At 40.8% G+C, this 19605-nt stretch overlaps 1 protein-coding gene across 1 annotated transcript; it reads left to right on the forward strand.

Moving 5' to 3' along the window:
* The first annotated feature begins 1473 nt into the window (after nucleotides 1–1473).
* Nucleotides 1474–19436, forward strand: LOC311488351 (adenylate cyclase type 2). Its single transcript, XM_084544992.1, has 26 exons — nucleotides 1474–1787; nucleotides 3467–4614; nucleotides 6577–6774; nucleotides 6851–7012; nucleotides 7451–7600; nucleotides 8265–8419; nucleotides 8640–8751; nucleotides 8847–8974; nucleotides 10414–10572; nucleotides 10700–10859; nucleotides 10980–11147; nucleotides 11292–11323; nucleotides 11440–11493; nucleotides 11775–11838; nucleotides 12754–12851; nucleotides 13031–13115; nucleotides 13799–13936; nucleotides 14056–14133; nucleotides 14326–14501; nucleotides 16150–16234; nucleotides 16329–16487; nucleotides 16702–16848; nucleotides 16977–17081; nucleotides 17230–17344; nucleotides 17647–17771; nucleotides 17990–19436. Exons 2-26 carry the CDS (start codon nucleotides 3760–3762, stop codon nucleotides 18122–18124), a joined length of 3843 nt encoding a protein of 1280 aa, XP_084401118.1. The 5' UTR covers nucleotides 1474–1787; nucleotides 3467–3759; the 3' UTR covers nucleotides 18125–19436.
* Nucleotides 19437–19605: the final 169 nt, after the last annotated feature.

Here is a 19605-nt window from a genome sequence, read left to right on the forward strand (position 1 = left end):
GCCCTGTCTTTGCAGTGTTTTACTTTTGCACTATTTTTATCTAGTCTTTGCACTATAGTGTTGCTTTGCCTTTGCACTGTCATGATTAAAAATTTGTCTCTTGTCATTTGCACTGCTTCTGTCAGAACTATGCGCTACCAGTGTTGGGCACGTTACTTTTAAAAAGTAATTAGTTATAGTTATTAGTTACTTCTCCCAAAAAGTAAATAGTTACTTTTACAGTGGAGTAATTCAGTTACTAACTCAGTTACTTTTTGGGAGAAGTAACTAATAACTGTAACTAATTACTTTTTAAAAGTAACGTGCCCAACACTGGTCTTTGAACTGTTTTGATGTTTCATATCTGCATGTTTTTGGTTGCCTTTGAACAGTTTTTGACTTGTCTTTGCTCTGTTTTTGACGTTTTACTGTTTTAATCCAAACTTTGCACAATTTTGCCTTGTCATTTGCACCATTTTGAAAAATTTTCAACTCGACTGCCTATTTTGCACAATGCAATGCTTTAATGTTATTGATATTAGAACAACAGAAAGATACAAAAACTTTTATTTTTTTAAGTTATTCCTGAATTTTCCAGTTTGGATTCTTCTGGAAGGACATTCAGAATTGCAATTGCATACTGACTGAAGATAATTTATAATAACTTTGCCCTGTTTATAATTTGGATTGTTATACTGTGTTCGAACTTTTGCTCTAGTTTGCCTTGTCTTTCCAGTTTTGAATTGTTGTTATTTTTTGCCTTGTCGCGTCATTTTCAGTCTGCCATTTTTTGCCATGTTTTTACACTACTCTTACCTTATCTTTGCACTGTTCTTACCTTCTCTTTGCACTACATTTACCTGGTCTTTGCACTGTTTTTACCATTTCTTTGCATTACACTTGCATTGTTCTGCATTGTGCATTGCATTGCATTATTCTTGTCTTGTGTTTGCACCATTTTTGTATTGTCTTTGCACAGTTTGAATAGACGTTTGCACTTTTTTTGTCTTGTCTTCACCGTTTTTGTCTTGTCATAGCAGCATTTCGCCTTGTGCACGATTTGGATTGTCTTTGCACGATTCTTGCCTTGCTTTTGCACAACATTTTCCCTCCTTTTGCACAATTTTGTCTTCTTTGTATAGTGACTTGGGAACTTTCTGCAGATCGAATCATTTCCCGTACGCAGATGCATTCATGTTGATAATAACAGCGACAAAAAGATGTAAACAAATTCAAAAATAATCATCCCTCCAGTGTACCGACACTGATGAATCCCAGCATTGGACAGCTTTATTTCTAGTTAGATGCACCTACAAATCTAAACAAAACCGTAAAAGTAACGCCAGTAACTCCCATCAGCATCCAGTCCTCCGTGGCGTAACCTTTGACCTCTGTCTCCATCCCTCTGCCTCTCTGTTTACCTCCATCTTATTTGCATAGCTGCTAGACCAGAGCGCGCTCTCGCATGGCCGCGCCCCCGCCCTCACTCACTCACTCCCTCGCTCACCTGCCTCGCGCCCGAGCCTCACACAGAGTGGCTCGTGCGCCAGAAAGCAGCTGCGAACTTTTCTAACGACTGTTTGGTTTTTTTTGAGAGAGAAAAGAAGATTTTATCGGTATATTTTTGAACTTTTTTGCCGCTTTGTGGACCTTAAACGCGGCCGTGAGCCACTCTCTGACAACAAGAAAAAGATGACGGAGGAAACTGGGCGATAAAGCCGCACGGGGAAATTACTGTAATCGAGTGTTGGAGCTGACAAACGTCAAAAGTGACAGGGAGTTGGACGTTAACATTAATAAACAATGAGGTAAGCGTATCTTATTAACACTTTAACTTCTTTTAAATAAATTTTACTGATTCTACTTTTTTTTTAACCAGATATTTTATGTCAAATAAAAGTTGTTTTTTTAATTAGTCTCTTTAACAGTTAGCTTAAGTAAGTGAGTGATGTCCATTGAACCAATGATATTGATGGCAAAACTATTAGCAACGTTACCAGTTATTTTAACAAGACAAAGTTATTTTAAACTCTACTTATTATTCCTGACATGTCAAATAAGTTAAGTTAGGTATATTAAGAAGTTAATGTTTTGCACTTGTAATTACATAGTGTTTTGTTCAGCAAATCTGCAAATTATTTAGGTGGGCTTTAAAAACGTGTTGTTACACCACAGACTGCTAGCTAGGTTTTAGCTTTGTCAACCCAGTCATTCATTTGTTCCTCTTCCCTGATAAGATTTGTTTTCATAATTTACTTTTAAACCTGATTTTAAAACTCACTTTAATGTAACATGTAGATTTAACAAGGTTTTTAAACTTGGAAGACGTTTTCCATGAGCGATACAAAGAAATAAGATCATGCTTGTGGTATTCAGAGCACACAAATAAGGTTGAATCAGTCACTAAAATTAGCCTAATCCACTTTTCTATATGAAAACTTGAACATTTTGGGGTTGAATTCTGTTAGTCGGACAAGGCGAGACTCTTGATAGCTGTGCTGGACAATGTTTTACTTATTTCCCACATTTTACAGAAGTCAAATGGTATGCCAGGGGATTAGTCGACACAGTATTTCACAGATTAATCAATATTCTTTTATGTTCTTTAGAAAATAGAATGCTTTATTTTTATGGTTGGATATGCAGATCTTGTGTCGCTGGACTGAGTCTGATCTAAAGAAGTTTTGGAAAATCCCCTCCGCTTTTTGGAAAGTGTCTCACAAACAAGCAGAACAGAGTAGTGAAACCAGCAGAGAGGGGAAAAGGGACACCAGAGGAACAGTAGTGCACGCAAGAAAGAACAATAAATGCACTGTTATTACTGCACAGAGTCACCGAAGTGCTTTGGTTTTAAAGGGAACCAGAGTGTTGTTATTTAATGTGAAAGGATATGTAAATCTGTTTAGATGGACAGGTCAGTCAGGGTGAACGGTATGAATCAAGTGAATTAGTGTGTAATCCATGTGCGACTTTGCCGTTAAATCAGATGTATTTGCAGCAGAGGAGACGGATTAAAAATATATTTTAAGCCCACAATTTGGAGCAGTGTGAGGCAGGTGATGTCCTGCATGCCGATCAGGTACAGAGTGTACAGAGTTTTGACAAAGTCAGGTGATAGGGAGGAAGAAGAAGAAAGCGACCGAGAGCCAGATCAAAATAAACCACTGAGTGTAGGTGGTGGCTTGAAAAAAATGTTTCTGATGTGCACAGGGTGCGTCACAGGCATGTCATTCCTGTACACACCTGAATGGGGTTACTGAGGAAGAGCCGGCAGCTAGACTAACAAGTTTTTTGCATAATGGGGAAATGACTGTCAGATGTCATTAAAATGGCATTAAAACCATGTGCAGGTACAAGTTGTTGTTCTTTTCGTTGGACGTTTTTTTTGGCAAGTCAGAGAGAGCTAAAAATCTGGATGTGTTAGCTTTGTTTACTCTTTGCTGATTGACTTGTGACTTTTCTAAACGCTAATCCCCTTTTTTGGCAGGGAGACTCCTCTTCTTCCCGGCGTGGATCATCGGTCTTCAGAGGAGGTTACGCCACAGTTTGATTGCCGATCTCTGGGACCGTGACGCCGCGAAGTTGGGAAGAATCTTCACTGAAAGAGATTTTTTGTGGCAGAGTACTGAAATCAGAGGAGCTGGACTCTTTCTGGATCAGTCTCAGACTCTGAAGTTCTTGGACGATGCCTGACAAGGAAAACTATTAGAGTTTATATTTCGTTTAGACGAGCTGACAGAAGGGAAGCAAAGGGACATATCGAGACTGCGAAAGGTCACCATGCCAGACGAGGCCCGAGGTCTTCAGGACAAGGGAAGTGCTGGAGAAGAAGGACCACGGGTGGCCTTAGTGCCGGACATTATTGTCTCCTCCAGTGAATTAGAGGGGAAACACTCCGGAGGTGATATCTTGGAGCTTGATGACTTAAGTCTCTTAAAACACTCTGCACAAAACAGTGATGTAAACATTTTAAAAGCAAGTGATGAGCCAGGACTCGGTGTGTCCGAGGCGTCTGTGCAGGTCGGTGTGGCAAAAACAGCACAGGCCCCTGAACCTTTCAAGACCAATTCTTTGTTGAAGGGGACATGTGTGACCCCGCAGGATATGGATCGTGATGTCCCGGTCGGCTCGTCCTCTGATAAGCTACAAAATGGCAGCAGCACCTCATTGCACGTGAACAGTGATTCGGACTACAGCAGCTCAAAATCCGGCCCGGCTTACGCTTGCAGTAATGTCAGCACCGGTACCTTTGACCAAGAGTTATCTGAGCTTGATGTAAACTCACTGGAAAGGTTAAACCCTAATTCTCCCGTCAGTCTGTCCACGTCCACCTTGGACACAGAAAATAGTCTAAATAGTGACGGGAATGATTCCAAGACAGTCCCTCGTGTTTCACTCAAAGACAGCCGAGCTGGGGATGTCATGGATGTCAGGTGGGATGGCGAGGATGTGGGCGACGACAGGCAGAGCACGCGGTCCAGGAAGAGTGTGAAGGAGGGGGTGTGCTGCTGCTATCAGGCCTTCCACCGGGCTTTTCTGCAGTGCGTGGAGGAGACTCCAGCCATGCTGTCTGGACTGTTGCTGTCTTTGCTCTTCTGCGTGGTCATCATCGTCCTCATTCCAACAACTGGAAGGGTGAGGCAGTGTCTGTGTGTGCGTTTTGTTTGCGCATTTGGGTGGCTTATCGGTAACAGAATGAATCACTGGCTCCAAATCGATGTAAATGAGCAAAAGCATAGCTGGCCCGTTCAATATTAAGTTGTTGTTTTTTTTTGAGTTTTTGACAGAATCACATTACAAAGAAACAAAAGAGAAAATGACACAGAACTTGAAACCTGTTCTTCCAAAGCGCCATAACATTCCTGTGCTGTCTAACAGAAGCACAAGACTTCTCACAAAATGGATATAGGTCATCGGCATTAACCTGCTTTTAAAAAGACATATTTGACCTGAGGAACTAGGGAAACGTACATGGTATGCCAAAGCTATTACAGGCCTGCAGTAGAAGAAACAGAACATTTATATCATCACTTATGTTTTCCAGTCCACTAACGCTGCCTTCAAACAGACCTGGTAGCCAGGCTAGCTTAATCCAGAGAGCATGAGACTCTTAATCTCAGGGTTGTGGGTATCGAGCCCCGCGTTGGGCTCGTCACTAGTTTTGGAGGAGTTGTGCAGCAGTGGTTAGAGAGGCAGCTTTGGGACCAAAGAGTCGCAGGTTCGCATTCCGCCGTGTACAAGAGCAGCACAGGTGGCAGTTCACCGCTCCATTCTTTCACACAGTAGTGTACACACTGCTGTGTGAAAGAATGGATGGCTCAAATGCAGAGATTAACTTGTAAATTTAGTAACTTGTAAGCTTGCGGTTACAACATTGAAAGTTGTGTACACAAAATGCTTGGTGTAAGTCATGAGAACACAGCTGCTTGGCAACTGATGATATCTAGAAGCCGCCAAGGCAACCAACGGTTAGTAAGCTAATGTCCATGTACAAGGCCGTGGGAATATGAAGGTTCTTCTCTTAAAATTATCCACCATTTCTTGTAACGCATTTATATATATCATATCTAAATGTTATTTGCCATGCTCATCTTTCTGATTCCCTGCCAGTCAAAACATCATTCATGACCTCATAATCTGTGTAGACATTGTGGTTTGCTCCATTTATCAAGCTGCTTTGCTCCTCAAGCTAGCATGTAGCTAGCATGTAGCTAGCATGTAGCTAGCATGTAGCTAGCGCAAAATGGACAGGTTTTTGACAAGAAAGAGACCAAAGGAACAGACCAACAGCCCTGTCTTGGAGGACACTGCTGCAAAAAAAAACAAACTAAGAGCTCCTGGCCAGCTAAAATCAGAAAATATGAGGCAGCACTTACGCTAAACAAATGTAATAGTTATTAAATAGTGAATAAAAGTAAGAGGAAAAAAAAAAAACATTATAAAAGATGACGTTTCTCTGCATATTTTGTAGCATTGTCTGTGGGTTTGCAAAGGGGGTCCTCGGCCAGAAGCTAATGCTGTTTGGGGGGGCCTTGGCATGGAAAAGTTTGGGAGCCCCTGGTCTAACATACAAAACAAACAAAAATGCAATAGAGTTAGAATGCAGATGAAGTTTGTGTTTAAGCCTCCAGTAACTAGTCGCACGTTTTTTAAAGAAGAAATTGTAGTCATTCAGTGTTTCCTTCTCTTCCAATGAACTTATAAATAGGTCACCAGGTTGAAGGTGGTAATAGAATGTAGTATTTCGTTTAAAAGCATTAAAAAAATGACCACAGCCCTGGCTCCTGTTGGAAAAATACCTTTACTTTACATGGCAGAGGCAGATTAAAAACATTGCACCACCTGTTTGAGGCTTTCATGTCTGATGAATAAAAGCATTTTAATTTCGCGCAGACAGGTGGTTTTTGTGAATATAGTAAACAGCAGAGTCAAATCAGGACAGTGTAAGGTAAAGCTTTGCAGAAGCGTCTGATCGTGAATTTAATTTTAGGTTAGCAGCTTTTTAACAGCCAGGCGGACACAACATTTATCTAGCTGCAGAGGAAATGATGAAAAGACTAGACTAATTTTTAGTTTTCCTCTCTCATCCCTGCACAGAACATCGATGTCCACGTCGGCGCTCTGTCGGTGGTGTGCGTGGTTCTCTGTCTGAGTGCCGGCCTGCTCGTCTGCCTGCCCTGGCTGGCCACGGTGAGGCGATGCGGAGGGGCGCTGGCACTCTTCGTCTGGGGGACTCTGTACGTCACCGCCATTGTCTTCATCTTCACTGGAGGGCCTGTTACAACGTGGGAACAGGTGAGAAGGATCCAGAAAAAGGTTTAGAGTTTATTTTAGAGGGCTTATCTGAAATTCTTATCTTTTATCTTCTCAGGTCGCGTTTTTCCTCTTCCTCTCTCTGAGTGTGTACACTGTGCTGCCTCTTTCTCTGTCCTGGGCCCTCATAGTTGGGATAGGGACCAGTCTTTCACACATTATCATTATCAGCACCTACGTCCCCGTCACCAGCCCAGAGACACCAGATCTAGCTGTGCAGGTAAAGTCTCCTATATTAGAACTTATGTTTTGACGTTGAATAGTTTCACCACCAAATGGAAAATGTATAATAAACATTTAAAACGTGCAATAATCACAGTTAATTTCCACAACTGGTGCCAGCTATAAAGCTTCAAATGGAAATGTGGGAATGAACTTGCAAATAATCTTCCCTTTTAGAGGGATGCAGCTTTTGCATTTGCTAAAAAAAGTGTCCAAATTCAAATGTTGCATGTTGCTTCAGTCAGCCTGCACAATAGCCTTTTGTAGTTTGCGACTAGCTGGTGTTAGTGCCACCAGAAAAAAATGTAAATCATCTTTATAGCCTGATACTCTTACAGAGAAGTCCAATTTCTGCAGTCACGAAAGCGGTCTGTCTGTGTAAACGGCTAGGGGATAATGAATAAGTAATCGATTATCTCTTCTCCTTTTACTACAGCTGGTGGCCAACGCCGTGCTCTTCGTTTGCGTGAACGCTTTCGGGGTTTTTCACCTGTGGACGACTGAGCACGACCTCAGGCTGTCCAATCAGAAGAGAGAGAGGTTCAGCGCCATACGCTCCCAGAAGGAAATAAGGAAATATCAGCAGGTTGAACCTCCAGCTTACTAAACAGTATTGATTCAGTATGATTGATTGAATCGTCCATTTCATGCATTCCATCCCAGCCTATCAAATTAGGACTAGATCACAATATAGTGCATCTGAAAACAGATGAGAGTATCTGCCAAGAGGTTCATTTTCTTTAGTTTTATAGCAAATGCAGAGATGTAGAAGCAGATGTAAGCAATTGTTTTGATTTAAATATAATCTAAAACATTTAAAATAAATTTTAATGTGATTGTTTGTTCAAGTGGATATTTTCACAGAAATGTACTTCTCCTGTTCTCTCTGGGCAGCTAGTCTAATAATCTCTGAATTTAAACCGTGTAATCACTCTGTACAGGGCTCTGTACAGTCTCGGTTTGGTCTCTGTATGCTTTTCATGCTATTAGGCCAATAGATTAATCATTCACTTGTCTGAAGCCCAGTAGCGTCAGAATAGGCAAACCCCAAATGGACACTATTCACAGCAAGTAAACAAACCGATGAAACGTTATCTGCTGAGTAAAAACGGCACCGTTTCAAGGAGGCTTTCGATGGCCAGTGATTTCTTTCACGGCCGCTGCCAGCAGATTGTCTCCTCCATAAGAAACGGAATCGAATACCAGAATCTCAGAACTCACTTCCATCCTTTATGTCCCCTTGGCGACAGGAGCAGCTCTTGTTGTCGGTGTTGCCGCGGTACATTGCTGTGGAGCTGAAAACGGAGGTGATAAAGAGGTTGTCCAAGCCCAAGAGTGAAACGGAGAATGAATCCAACTTCCACAACTTTCACAGCCTTTATATACGGCAGCACAAAGATGTCAGGTGATGATCCCTTTTATAAAGATGTTTATTGTAGCTTAATCTCTTATATTTGTACTGATTTGCCACTTGGTTTAAGTCATGGATTAATTGGTAATTGTAGTATGGGATGTAAGTATGTTCGCAGTGAGAGATTCGTACATTTGTCTTCAATCTATTGTATTTATTTCAAGTGATTAATACATGTCTAATACGTGTGTGTGTCTGTGTTGGGGCTTTATAGCATCCTATATGCAGACATCGTGGGCTTCACAAAGCTGGCGAGTACCTGCTCCCCAGAGGAGCTAGTTGCTGTGCTCAACAAGCTTTTTGGCAAATTCGACGACATTGCCAAGGTGAAACCACCAGCACATCCAGCTCAGAATAAACAAATGTTATTTCTTCACAAAGAAAACGTTAACGTGTGAGCTCACTCTTTCCTCCTCTGTAGGATAATGGGTGTCTTCGCATTAAGATCCTGGGCGACTGCTACTACTGTGTGTCTGGTCTGCCTGATCCCATTCCCGACCACGCCAAGAACTGTGTTCAGATGGGCCTGGACATGTGCACTGCTATCGGGTCAGTTCATAGAGATATAGTTGGTATTCTGATTTATTTCCTCCTCTGCACGCATGTGAAGCCTCTTGGAGTCTGTTGTTATTTCATTTAAAATATAGAAATTAGTTTTCTATATTTTCTGCTCCCAGTTTTGGAACAACAAGTCAGTTGTCTTACTTTGCATTTGATGACGCATACTCTGTACTTCCTCATAGCTCCTGTGACACGCTTATTTTATCTACAACGGAAACTACTCTGTATATAATAGCTGAAAGTTCACAGTTGTAAAACGTGGAACCACTGTAATACCTTATATGAATGGACCACAACAGATAACTTTATGATATAGTAAACGGCACAGCTCCTAATTATATTTATTCAGATTCAATCTGAACTTTATTTCTTCATCCAAAGAGTTAATATTAAAATTTGCTATGATTTTAGTTTGACTATTCCAGATACTAGTCAATAGATTATTAACTCTGCTTTAAGTTTCTGTGAAGTACAGAAAGATGAATGAGAAACAGATTTTTGTATAAATCCTCTTTGTTTCTTGTCACCTGTCAATTAGATTGTCTTAGTTTTTCTTCCAATTTTAAATTTGTCAGAAATGTCTTACGCAGGGGTCGCGTTAACCGAATATTTACCATCATTGACCGTTTTTCTTAAACTGTGACCTGAAGGCCATCCGTCATTTTGACAGATTGCAATTCACACCCCTGACCACTTGGTGGTCAGGGGTGTTATTAATTGGCTCTTGTCTCTAATCGGATGAAAGCAAGTTGCTAGGACTGATGGAAGGCAAATTTTATTTAAAAAAAACTACCTGATGGAAGCCTTGATAAAAGCGGAGTTGTTGTGCTTCGAGTTTGCATACATCCGAAGCACTTCAACCCCACGGTGCCATCTAAATGCAAAGCATGTTGCAGTGAGCACAGAAACCGCTGGAGCTGTCAGCGCTAGCAGTCCCAGTCTGAGTACGGACAAGACGTGTCAGCAGCCCAAACATTTTTTTTTGTTTTGTTTTTACCATTTAGTGAATGAATGAATATTAAATATTATGACTATTAATTAAAAATGAATGAAACTAAAATGCTATTGAATATGTTATTATTATCATTTTAAAAAATTAAAGTGACGGTTAAAAATAGGTTATGACGGGATTTTTATGACCCTGTCAGTCAAAATGACAGACAACGAAAAAGTCTAGCGCAACCTCTGGTCTTACGTTACCTCTCTGAATCTTAATTTACACTTAAAAAATCAATCATAAACAGTGCATAGTTTGACTGACATGAAGAACTTTTTTACTAGTGGGACAGTTACTCAGAGACAACTTTCAACTAGTTTTACATCCATGTATAATCATATATTTCTTCATTTTTTGTGGAGTTAGTTCAATGGGTACAATTTAGAAAAAACAGCAGTGCCAGACATTAGCAAGATGTTTTTTCTCCTAGTGATCTGCGGAAGGCGACCAGGGTTGAGATCAACATGCGGGTCGGCGTTCACACCGGCAACGTTCTCTCTGGCGTGATCGGCTTGCAGAAGTGGCAGTACGATGTGTGGTCACATGACGTTACTTTAGCCAATCACATGGAATCTGGAGGACTTCCTGGGTGAGAAAGTCTCAAAATGTTCAGCTCAGAGATAATTCAAAGCTAAAAAGCTTCGATAAACAGATAAGGCAATAGGTCCAGTTTTATAAAAAGTATTTGTCTATTTTGATATTAATGCTACAAACAGGCGAGTCCATATCACAGAGGAGACGCTGCAACACTTGGATGGAGAATACCAAGTGGAGGAGGGGGACGGGGCGAGTAGGGATTCTCTTCTTAAAGGAAGAAAAACATACCTGGTGATTGACCCCCAGAAGAAAGATAGAATTTCCAACCAACATAGGCTGGTAGGTGTCTGCACGTCTGTGAGGAGCCCAAATAAAAGAGCCAAAGAGATTTTTGGAAATCAAACTTTGCTCTGATAACATTCATGTTTTAAGATATAATTATTTCTGTGTTCATTTCAGGCACCAGGAGAGAAGAGGCAGCGGGCGTCGGTCCGGATGTCTCTTTACCTCCAGTCTTGGGAGACCATCAACCCCTTCGCAGGCCTGAACAACCCTGACGCCACACCCTCCAAGAAGCAAATCCACCCCACCAGTGTTGTCACGACCCACACAGCACAGGCGTCTGCAGTATGTGCTCATGCTTCTTTCCTCCTCGTTACTTACTTCCTCCTTTCATATTCATGAACTATGTATCTAAATACTGTACTCACACCTCTCTTGTGTAGATTTGAGTCAAGAGTCTCTGACAGTGTGTTTGTGTGTTTTATTCAGGAAAGACTAACTTGTCAGGACAACCCCAACTGGTACGTACCATGGACCAGTCAAACAGTATAATAAATTAACTACTCTTATTTACCATGTAAGTATAAAAAAGCTGGTTATACTTTTTTGAGTTTAATGTGTTCTTCTTTTGTCCCAGTTTGGTGGTGGATAATCACGTTAGAGGATCACTGGACACACTGGACACTGCGGAGTAAGTTTTATTCTGATTTTTGGCAGCTGTGGTAGAGCGGGTTGTCCACGAACCAGAGGGTTAGTGGGTAGATGGGTAGATGCGTCTGTGGCTGTAAAGCGCTTTAAGTACCAATAGGTAGAAAAGTGCTATATAAAAACAAGGCCATTTACCAAGGCCATTTTGCTTCTTTAGACCAGTTAATAATCATTTAGAAATACGACTTGTTGGACTTTTGATGGCTCTGTTGATATTCATAAACAAAGTTAGAGATCTGATCACTCGTTTCATTTGTTGTTCAGGAGAAGAGCAAAGAAGCTCAACTGTTTTACACTGTTGTTCAACGACCTCTCCTTGGAGAAACAGGTACATAGATTCCCACCTCTAAGATGACAGTGTTGTGTTGTGTTGTGCTGGATTTACACTCTCTTGCCACAATGTTAGGTACACTTGTAAAACCAAATGCAATCTAATGTAACAGTCCTGCTTTTCTTCATGACTGTTCTAATGTTCAGTTTGTGGTGAAATCAGAAAGGTGGTAATCCAACTGGATGATCATTTTCGAGGATGTAGTTTTGCTGCTGTTAAAATGGACTGAATTAGACACTAAAGTGTTTCTATTATTTAGCGTTGGCCACTGACTATGGTGGGGTTGTCAAAATAATAGAAACATGTGTCAGTCATAGACAGTATAAACATGGACAGCTCCTCAAAGGTGAAGCCAAAGCTAGTAGAGCTCCCCCTGGTGTCTGGCTGCAGTATAGGTTATAAGCTCCACCTCCTCCATGTTAGTGGATGGGACTTGGGCCAAATTAAGTTATATGACACTATAGAAACAGAATGTGACATAATGGCGACCCTGAGAGTTGTAAAAAAAAAAAAATTTTTAAAATAAGTACAATGTATATTTAACGAAATGTGAATGAGTCTGGCTGAAGTGTCAACGATATTGTGGCTCCACGTGGCTCCACTCTTGGACAGTACTGCGCAGACTGTATTTCCGCAAGTCGCAAGATGGCACCGCCCGTATCCCCAGGAAGATAGTGTCAGTTTGGCCAATGCAAGGAAGCGGGGACATGCTGTCCATATTTATACAGTCTATGCTGTCAGTACAACACAATACAATTAAATAGTACTACAAACAGCATCCTTCAGTATGAAAACTGTTATATTAGAATGCATTTCTTTTCACAAGTGTACCTAATGAACTGGCAGGTGAGTGTTTATTTGTATAAACGATCAGTGTAATGTTCTTAAGCTACTTTGCAATTTGTTTTCCAGTTCCGCCTTTCAGGCGTGAAGGGCTTGCACCACTCAGTGAGCTTCAACGCTTACATCTTTGTAACTCTGTTCACTGTCCAGATGCTCGTCTCTGAAAAGTGAGTTTGTCATATTCATTCACGCGACCACACTGTGATTGAGAGCCATTCACATAAAACTAAAACAAACTTTGGCTGTCACAAGCTTGGCGTCAAGTCTCTTGCCAGCTCACAAAGAAATATCTTAATCCATTTGAATTAATGAAGTGTTTTATATTCTTCAATTTAACTCCTTCCAGGAACTTTGAGTTGGCTGTGTCCTACGGTGCATCCTTCCCAGTGGTGGTGCTGCTTCTGTCCATTTCTTTCACCGGATACTTGGAGGTAAACGAACACATGTGGTTGACCATAAAATAGACAGATTGTCTTATCAAAAGTGAAAACAAAAAGTATTGCTCCGGTAGCATATATTCAGGATTAGTGGAAAGAGTGACTGAAAAGTGACAGTAACAGTGATCAGAGTCAGTGGAGATTTCATTATGGGGTGTGTTTTAAATGATACGGAGAAAATAATACACAATTGGACAGTCCTACAACTAATCAGGCCCATTTGGTAATTTTGTAAACAAATTCATCTCCATGGTGATCAGATGACGTGTATGACAGAGTTGCTGTAAACCCACCCAAACGATTTGATTGGCTCGGCAGATCCAGAGCAAAATCAGTTCCCAGTGAAGTGACCCCTGAGCGATTGTCCGCCACAAAAAAAATGTTTGCACTGTGAAGTTGATCTGGCTTCCAGGCTAACTGCAAAACTTTACTGACAATATTGAATTCATTCAATAGAAAAAGATGGATCCATCTCAATTCCGGTTTCATTCCTCTTTCTAACCGGCCTCTAACTGGACTCACATCACATCACCTGATGTTTCCCCTGGTTAGGAAGAATGGCTTTATTCCAGCCAGAGAGAGACAGTCAGATCAAGTGTTTACATGGTTATAAAGAGATTCTATTTTCCTATTGCACAGATTATCAATATAAACTCACATGCTTTTGGTCTTCTCAGAAATGGCGCTCCAAGATGCCGTTGAGTGTCCAGTGGATATCTGGGCTGTCCCGTGGCCTCTCCACCAGGGCGGCGGTACGGCTGTTTGTGGTCACCCTCTGTGTGCTCCTCACCCTGCTGATGGCCTTCCTAAACATTGTATGCTCCCTTTACAGTTATTTCAGCATCCGGTTTACTTTTTTGTTTTAATTCAGTAAGGAATTTTAATTTTTGTTTTCTGTTGTGCTTAATTTTGTGTTCTTTCTTGTTCCTGCCAGATCTTCCTCCCAGGCACAAACTGTAGCTCAATCACCAACAAGACAGAGTTAGAGGCTCTCAGACTCTATACTGTGCCTGTGAGTACACCTAAAATTATAAATAAATCCTTTATTTGAAAATTCCTCCAAAAAACCATTTATTTTATTTAGTCTTTTTAAAGTTTATTAGCTGAAATCTTAATTTTAATTTTACTGTAATCTCCTTTATAGGTTTAGTGTAATCTTTCCTAATATGTCAGACTGACACTTGTCCTTTAATGTCACCTCCAGTACTACCTGTACTGCTGCCTGTTGGCCATGCTGGGAGTGATCGTGTTCATCAGAACGTCCTTATCTGTGAAGGTGCTGCTGCTCACCCTTGCTGTGGTGGTCTACCTTGCCCTCTTCCTCGACGTTTACGCTCCCAGGTCCGCGTGTCTGGTTACACTGCTTTACAATGAGACCAGGTAAGTAGCACTGCATATGTTGGGACTGTTAAACACCAGGGGATGCATGTACTGGAAACGGTAGCAGGAAACAGCCGTGTTGTGATTTTGGTTGAGCTGTAAAAAGTGAAAGAATGGAATGCAAGCTTTGTCAAGCTTAACAACAATGAAGACACATTTTGTAAGCAGGTCTTTTTCTGTTAACCCATTCAGACCGGATCACGCATCTGTGCGTGTTTACCTTTAAGACCGGATCACGCATCTATGCGTAGTTACCATTAAGGCCGGCAAACGCGGCTGTGTCATTTTGAGCGTTGTCGTCTTTTTCGAGGCACATGGCCAATTATATGCACTGTGATTGGCTGAAATATTCTTGGGTGAGTGACAGAGATGCTTAGGGATTTTTTTTTAAACTCATGCGACTAATAAAACGCTTTGTGATTGGTCGAAATAAGCCTACACGTGGAGTATGTTTTGATTGAAAATTTTAAACACCGTGCTAGCGATCCGTCACGGCTGACTCAAGTGAAGGAAGTGATATTGACGAAGTAATTAAAAAAATAGATCTTTACTGATTTTCAAAATTTTCAAAATTTTTGGTGTTTATTGATTTTTAAAAAAAATGCATTTGAAGATTATGCCCTAGCAAGTCAGTCAAGTTGAAAGCCAAAGAAGTAAGCTGTCAAATGCTTTTTATCTCATGTTTTTATCTGCTACAGAGCCTGAGAAATTAAGGTTTAAGTGTTGATATATTCTGAAAAACCTCAGGTTTTGAGAGGGGGTTTACAGAAGAGTGTTTAGGCCTGAATGGGTTAAGTAGTTAACTTCGAGGAAAGAAAATTAGCCATAAGTACAGGTGTGTTTTTTCTTATTTTGAAAAGAAAAGTGATCCATACTAACAGTATTCATCACAGTATAGCAATACATAGATAATTCAGCATTCCTAGTAAATGACAGTTCTGACAGACTATCACAGTTTGTGATAGGGACTGTGTAGCTGCAGAGTAGTCAATGCGTCAATGCTGAACTCTGTCCACTGCTGAAAGCTCCTTCAGTGGACATGTGAACATCAAAACTGGACCACAGAGCAATGGAAGAAGGTAGTCTGGTCTCACATTTTCTTTTCCATCACATGGATTGTAATTTCTGTTGCCTTTGGGGCGTGCTGCGTGGTGGTTTGATCAAAGTAACATCCGCATTAACGCCAGGGCCCAGGTTTCCTAGAAGAACATCACGAAGATCATCAATGTTATTCACTTCAGTGGGCGGTGGTTTTAATGTTGTGGCTGTTCAGTCTACTGTAAAATGTTGACGCTTGTTAGGTGTCCACACAGTCTCACAGGCTCCCAGTTATCCTGGAAAACAAAACTTTCCGCATTCATTCATTTCCCACTCTCCAGTCGCCACACAGTCTCTGCGTTGCTCAGCCTAGGTGTTAGGTTTCCTGCCTTTTGTCCATCACTAAGAGCCCAGATTGTGAATCCTTGTCTGGAGTTTCAGATCACCATCATTAATTCAGCAGTTCTCTAAAGACAGATGCCTCCCCGGGGGTGCAAGTCCAATTAACTTTGACATACAAGACACTCTTGTTTGAGGAAATAGGTAATGGAATCTGGTTAGTGGTTTAGTAACTTGCAAAGAATAACTTTAAATATGTGTTTTATTACAGGCCTGGTGTGCTGAAGGACCCTCTAATCATGTCTGGAGTTTGGCTCGTCATTTTTTACATTGTGTGCCTCATACTGGCCAGACAGGTGTGTGTTTTTACTGTAATTTAAAAAAAAAAAAAGTCATCCAAGTCCAGGTATGTTTGTACACATTTGACCTGTGCCTGTGTTACTCCGTCAGGATGAGCTGGGCTGCCGTGTAGATTTCCTGCTGGAGCGTTGCTTCCAGACAGAACGAGACGAGATGGAGACCATGGAGAACGTCAACAAGCTGCTCCTTCAGAACGTCCTGCCGCTCCACGTCGCTGCCTCGTTCATGGGAAAAACAGTTGGCAACCAAGTAAGTACAACAAAACTCAAAAAGATTCATTACTGACCCACATATAGTGCACCTGTATAAACTACACTTGAATCTTTCACGTTGTTAGAAAACCATTCATAGACTCATGTACACAAATTATATGAATGGGTTGGTCATCTGACTTAAGACTTACGGCTGCAGATTGGACATAACTTTGTATTCTTGGTGTTTTTCTCCCAAAACTCGTTTCCAGGACTTGTACAGTCAGTCATGTGACTGCGTGTGTGTGATGTTCGCATCGGTGCCTCAGTTCAAAGAGTTTTACAGCGAGAGCAGCGTCAACAGGGACGGTCTGGAGTGTTTGCGCTTCCTCAACGAAATCATATCAGACTTTGATGAGGTATGAGGAAGAGAATGCTGTGGCGACGCAATGGGATTAACATTCACTGTCAGCATCGGCCGCTCGGGACATTTTGTCTCTGTCTACAGCTATAATTATGTCCACCTTCTTGTGTTTCATCCACACAGCTTCTTTCTAAGCCTAAATTCTCCTCAGTGGAGAAGATTAAGACCATCGGCAGCACTTACATGGCAGCTGCAGGGCTGACACAGTCACCTGTTGATGAAACAAAGGTTTGTGTCCTTTAAGTGCATTGAGCTGGTATACTATTACTACTATAAATACAAGGACATAAAAACCTCACTGGAATGGAGTGTTGGAAATAAATGTCTGTCTAATTAATGAGCAAAATAATAGTTTGACCTCTGGCTCCCCCTACAGAAATTAGAGATGTCCTACAGCCATGTTCGCTCCATGGTGGAGTTTGCCATCGCTCTGATGGCCAAACTGGAGCTCATCAACACACACTCCTTTAACAGCTTCAAACTCAGGATCGGTGAGTCTGTTCTGGATGAATAATGATAGGAAGTAGTGTTTGCAAGAAAACTAGTACTAAATCTAAAAACAATCTTAAACTTTTTTCATTTTCTTGTCTCAACACTAAAAGGTAGAGTCTAATCTAAGGTTGCCTGTGTGTTCATTTATCAGGATATATTTCAGTTTATGAATCATACAAGATTTTTAATATGTTTCACAAAGAACTAAGGGCCATTGATCAAACGTGCTATGTGGCAATTTCAAGATTTATGATCTGTCTTTAGAAATATTTAATAATTCATCTTTGTTATTTACCTGCAGGAATTAACCACGGTCCAGTCATTGCGGGTGTTATCGGAGCCCATAAACCTCAGTATGATATCTGGGGCAACTCTGTTAATGTGGCCAGCAGGATGGAAAGCACAGGAGTGCTGGACAAGATACAGGTGAGTAAAAGAGATGTTTCTGGTACATGAGAAATACAATATGTGCTGCATTTACAAGACCATCGCCTTAATTAATACAAGAAATCTAGAGGGAACCTGATGGAAGTTTAGAGGGGTGGAAGTGAAGGGATGAAAGGGGTTAAAGGAATGGCAGATCAGGGGTTGTTCAAGAATAAACAGGATATATTTGAACATATGAACCTTTTATGTGTTTTCAGGTAACGGATGAGACAGCCCAGATGGTCCAGAGTGTGGGATACAATGTCACTCTCAGAGGAGTGGTCAACGTGAAGGGCAAAGGGGAACTCACCACCTACTTCATTAACACAGATCAATCGTCTCCTCAGTTCTAATCAAGATGTCCTCGGCAGGCCTGTGCCTGTTGTAATGAAGCTACACTGACACTACATGACTCATTCTGGCTTACCCCTCAGACAGAGAAACACAATCAGTGGTGAGGACTTAAAATAGAATACCACTGTATGTTCAACCAGGCCTGCAGTCATTACGGACGCCTGCACTGACTCAGCGCTGAAACAGAGACAGAACACCTGTTAATCATTTACATCTGTGAATCAACTTCCTTTGTCTTTGGGATGAGACACGAAATAAAATCCTGACTGGCGACTGGAAGCACGGACTCATTCAGAGGACCAGTCGTGTTGCTTACTGTATCACCGGGTTATTCTGAAAACATGTAATCTGAAATGTGCTTTTTTGGTACACTTAGAGTGGCTAATTACATGTATTGGCCAGTTACAAGACAATGTTGACATAGATGGTTGTTTTATTGGAAAAAATAAAGATTATTTTTATGAACGATTATACAGAAGTAACCTCTTCATAAAGAAATATGACGACCATTTTATTATTTATAGGATTTTATTTTAGATTATTTGTGTTTAGTTTTTTGTTGTTTTTCACAAAGTTGCAAAAAATATCCCATTACTGTTTTTAAGTCAGATTTGTCATTATGGACTGTATTTATATGGAATATTCAGTGTCTTTGGTATTTGACCTGTCAATGAAGGAAAAGCACAGCTGTTGTTTATAACATTAACAGTGCCTCTGTGGAATGCCCTCTTCACCCTTTCTTGTCAAGGCGGGACAAGATGATTTTCGGGATACGAAAATTCAAATGCGTTTATATATGTGAAATGTTGTAAAAGGCCATTTATTTTGCTTTTCTCTAACTTGTGCTTTTATTGGGAAGTTTTGTTTCGTTTTACTTGACTTGGCCACTCAAGCAAAACAATCTGGAAAGGGAAGATCGGTCTTTGTTTAAACTTCCCACAGCTCACCATATGCAGCCAGTTGGATCAGTGCGATCACTCACTGCTGGAGCCAGAGACATTTACAGCAACTATGCTGATACAGAGTAGAATTTCTTTATCCGCTATGGCCCAAAACTGACATTAATCGTGTTGTGACATCTCTGCATGTATGTATAATGATGATGTGAAAAGTTATGATGCACATTTGACATTGCACTTTCTAATTTGTTGTGTTTTTGAAGGAAATTCTGCATTACATACAGTACATTTTGATTGTGCACAGAATGCGTTTCTGTTGTGAATGATGTATGATGATGATGATGAAGTGTGAATGGAAAAAGAGGCTGACAATGTTCACTACATGGAAATATTTTTCTATTCTATTTATAATGTGATAATAAAAATAAAATAAAAATAAAAACAAATACATCCACTCTTGTCTGTGTTGTTCATAGCAGTTTCGTAGCAGTTATGCATAAAATGTACTTTGACTATTGAGACCTGTGGAATTTCCCTCTTGTTCCGGTAATACTCACTGGCGCTCTGATTGGTTTAAACTT

This window comes from Chelon labrosus (assembly GCF_963514085.1).
Source record: "Chelon labrosus genome assembly, chromosome: 1".
NCBI lineage: Eukaryota > Metazoa > Chordata > Actinopteri > Mugiliformes > Mugilidae > Chelon > Chelon labrosus.

Excerpts from the sequence above, each read along its gene's own strand:
- LOC311488351 (XM_084544992.1), top strand. The coding sequence starts at position 3,760 with ATGCCAGACGAGGCCCGAGGTCTTCAGGACAAGGGAAGTGCTGGAGAA. Across the intron at positions 11,839-12,753 it reads ACCTCTCCTTGGAGAAACAG|TTCCGCCTTTCAGGCGTGAA; the intron begins GTACATAGATTC and ends TTTGTTTTCCAG. Across the intron at positions 16,488-16,701 it reads GAAAAACAGTTGGCAACCAA|GACTTGTACAGTCAGTCATG; the intron begins GTAAGTACAACA and ends ACTCGTTTCCAG.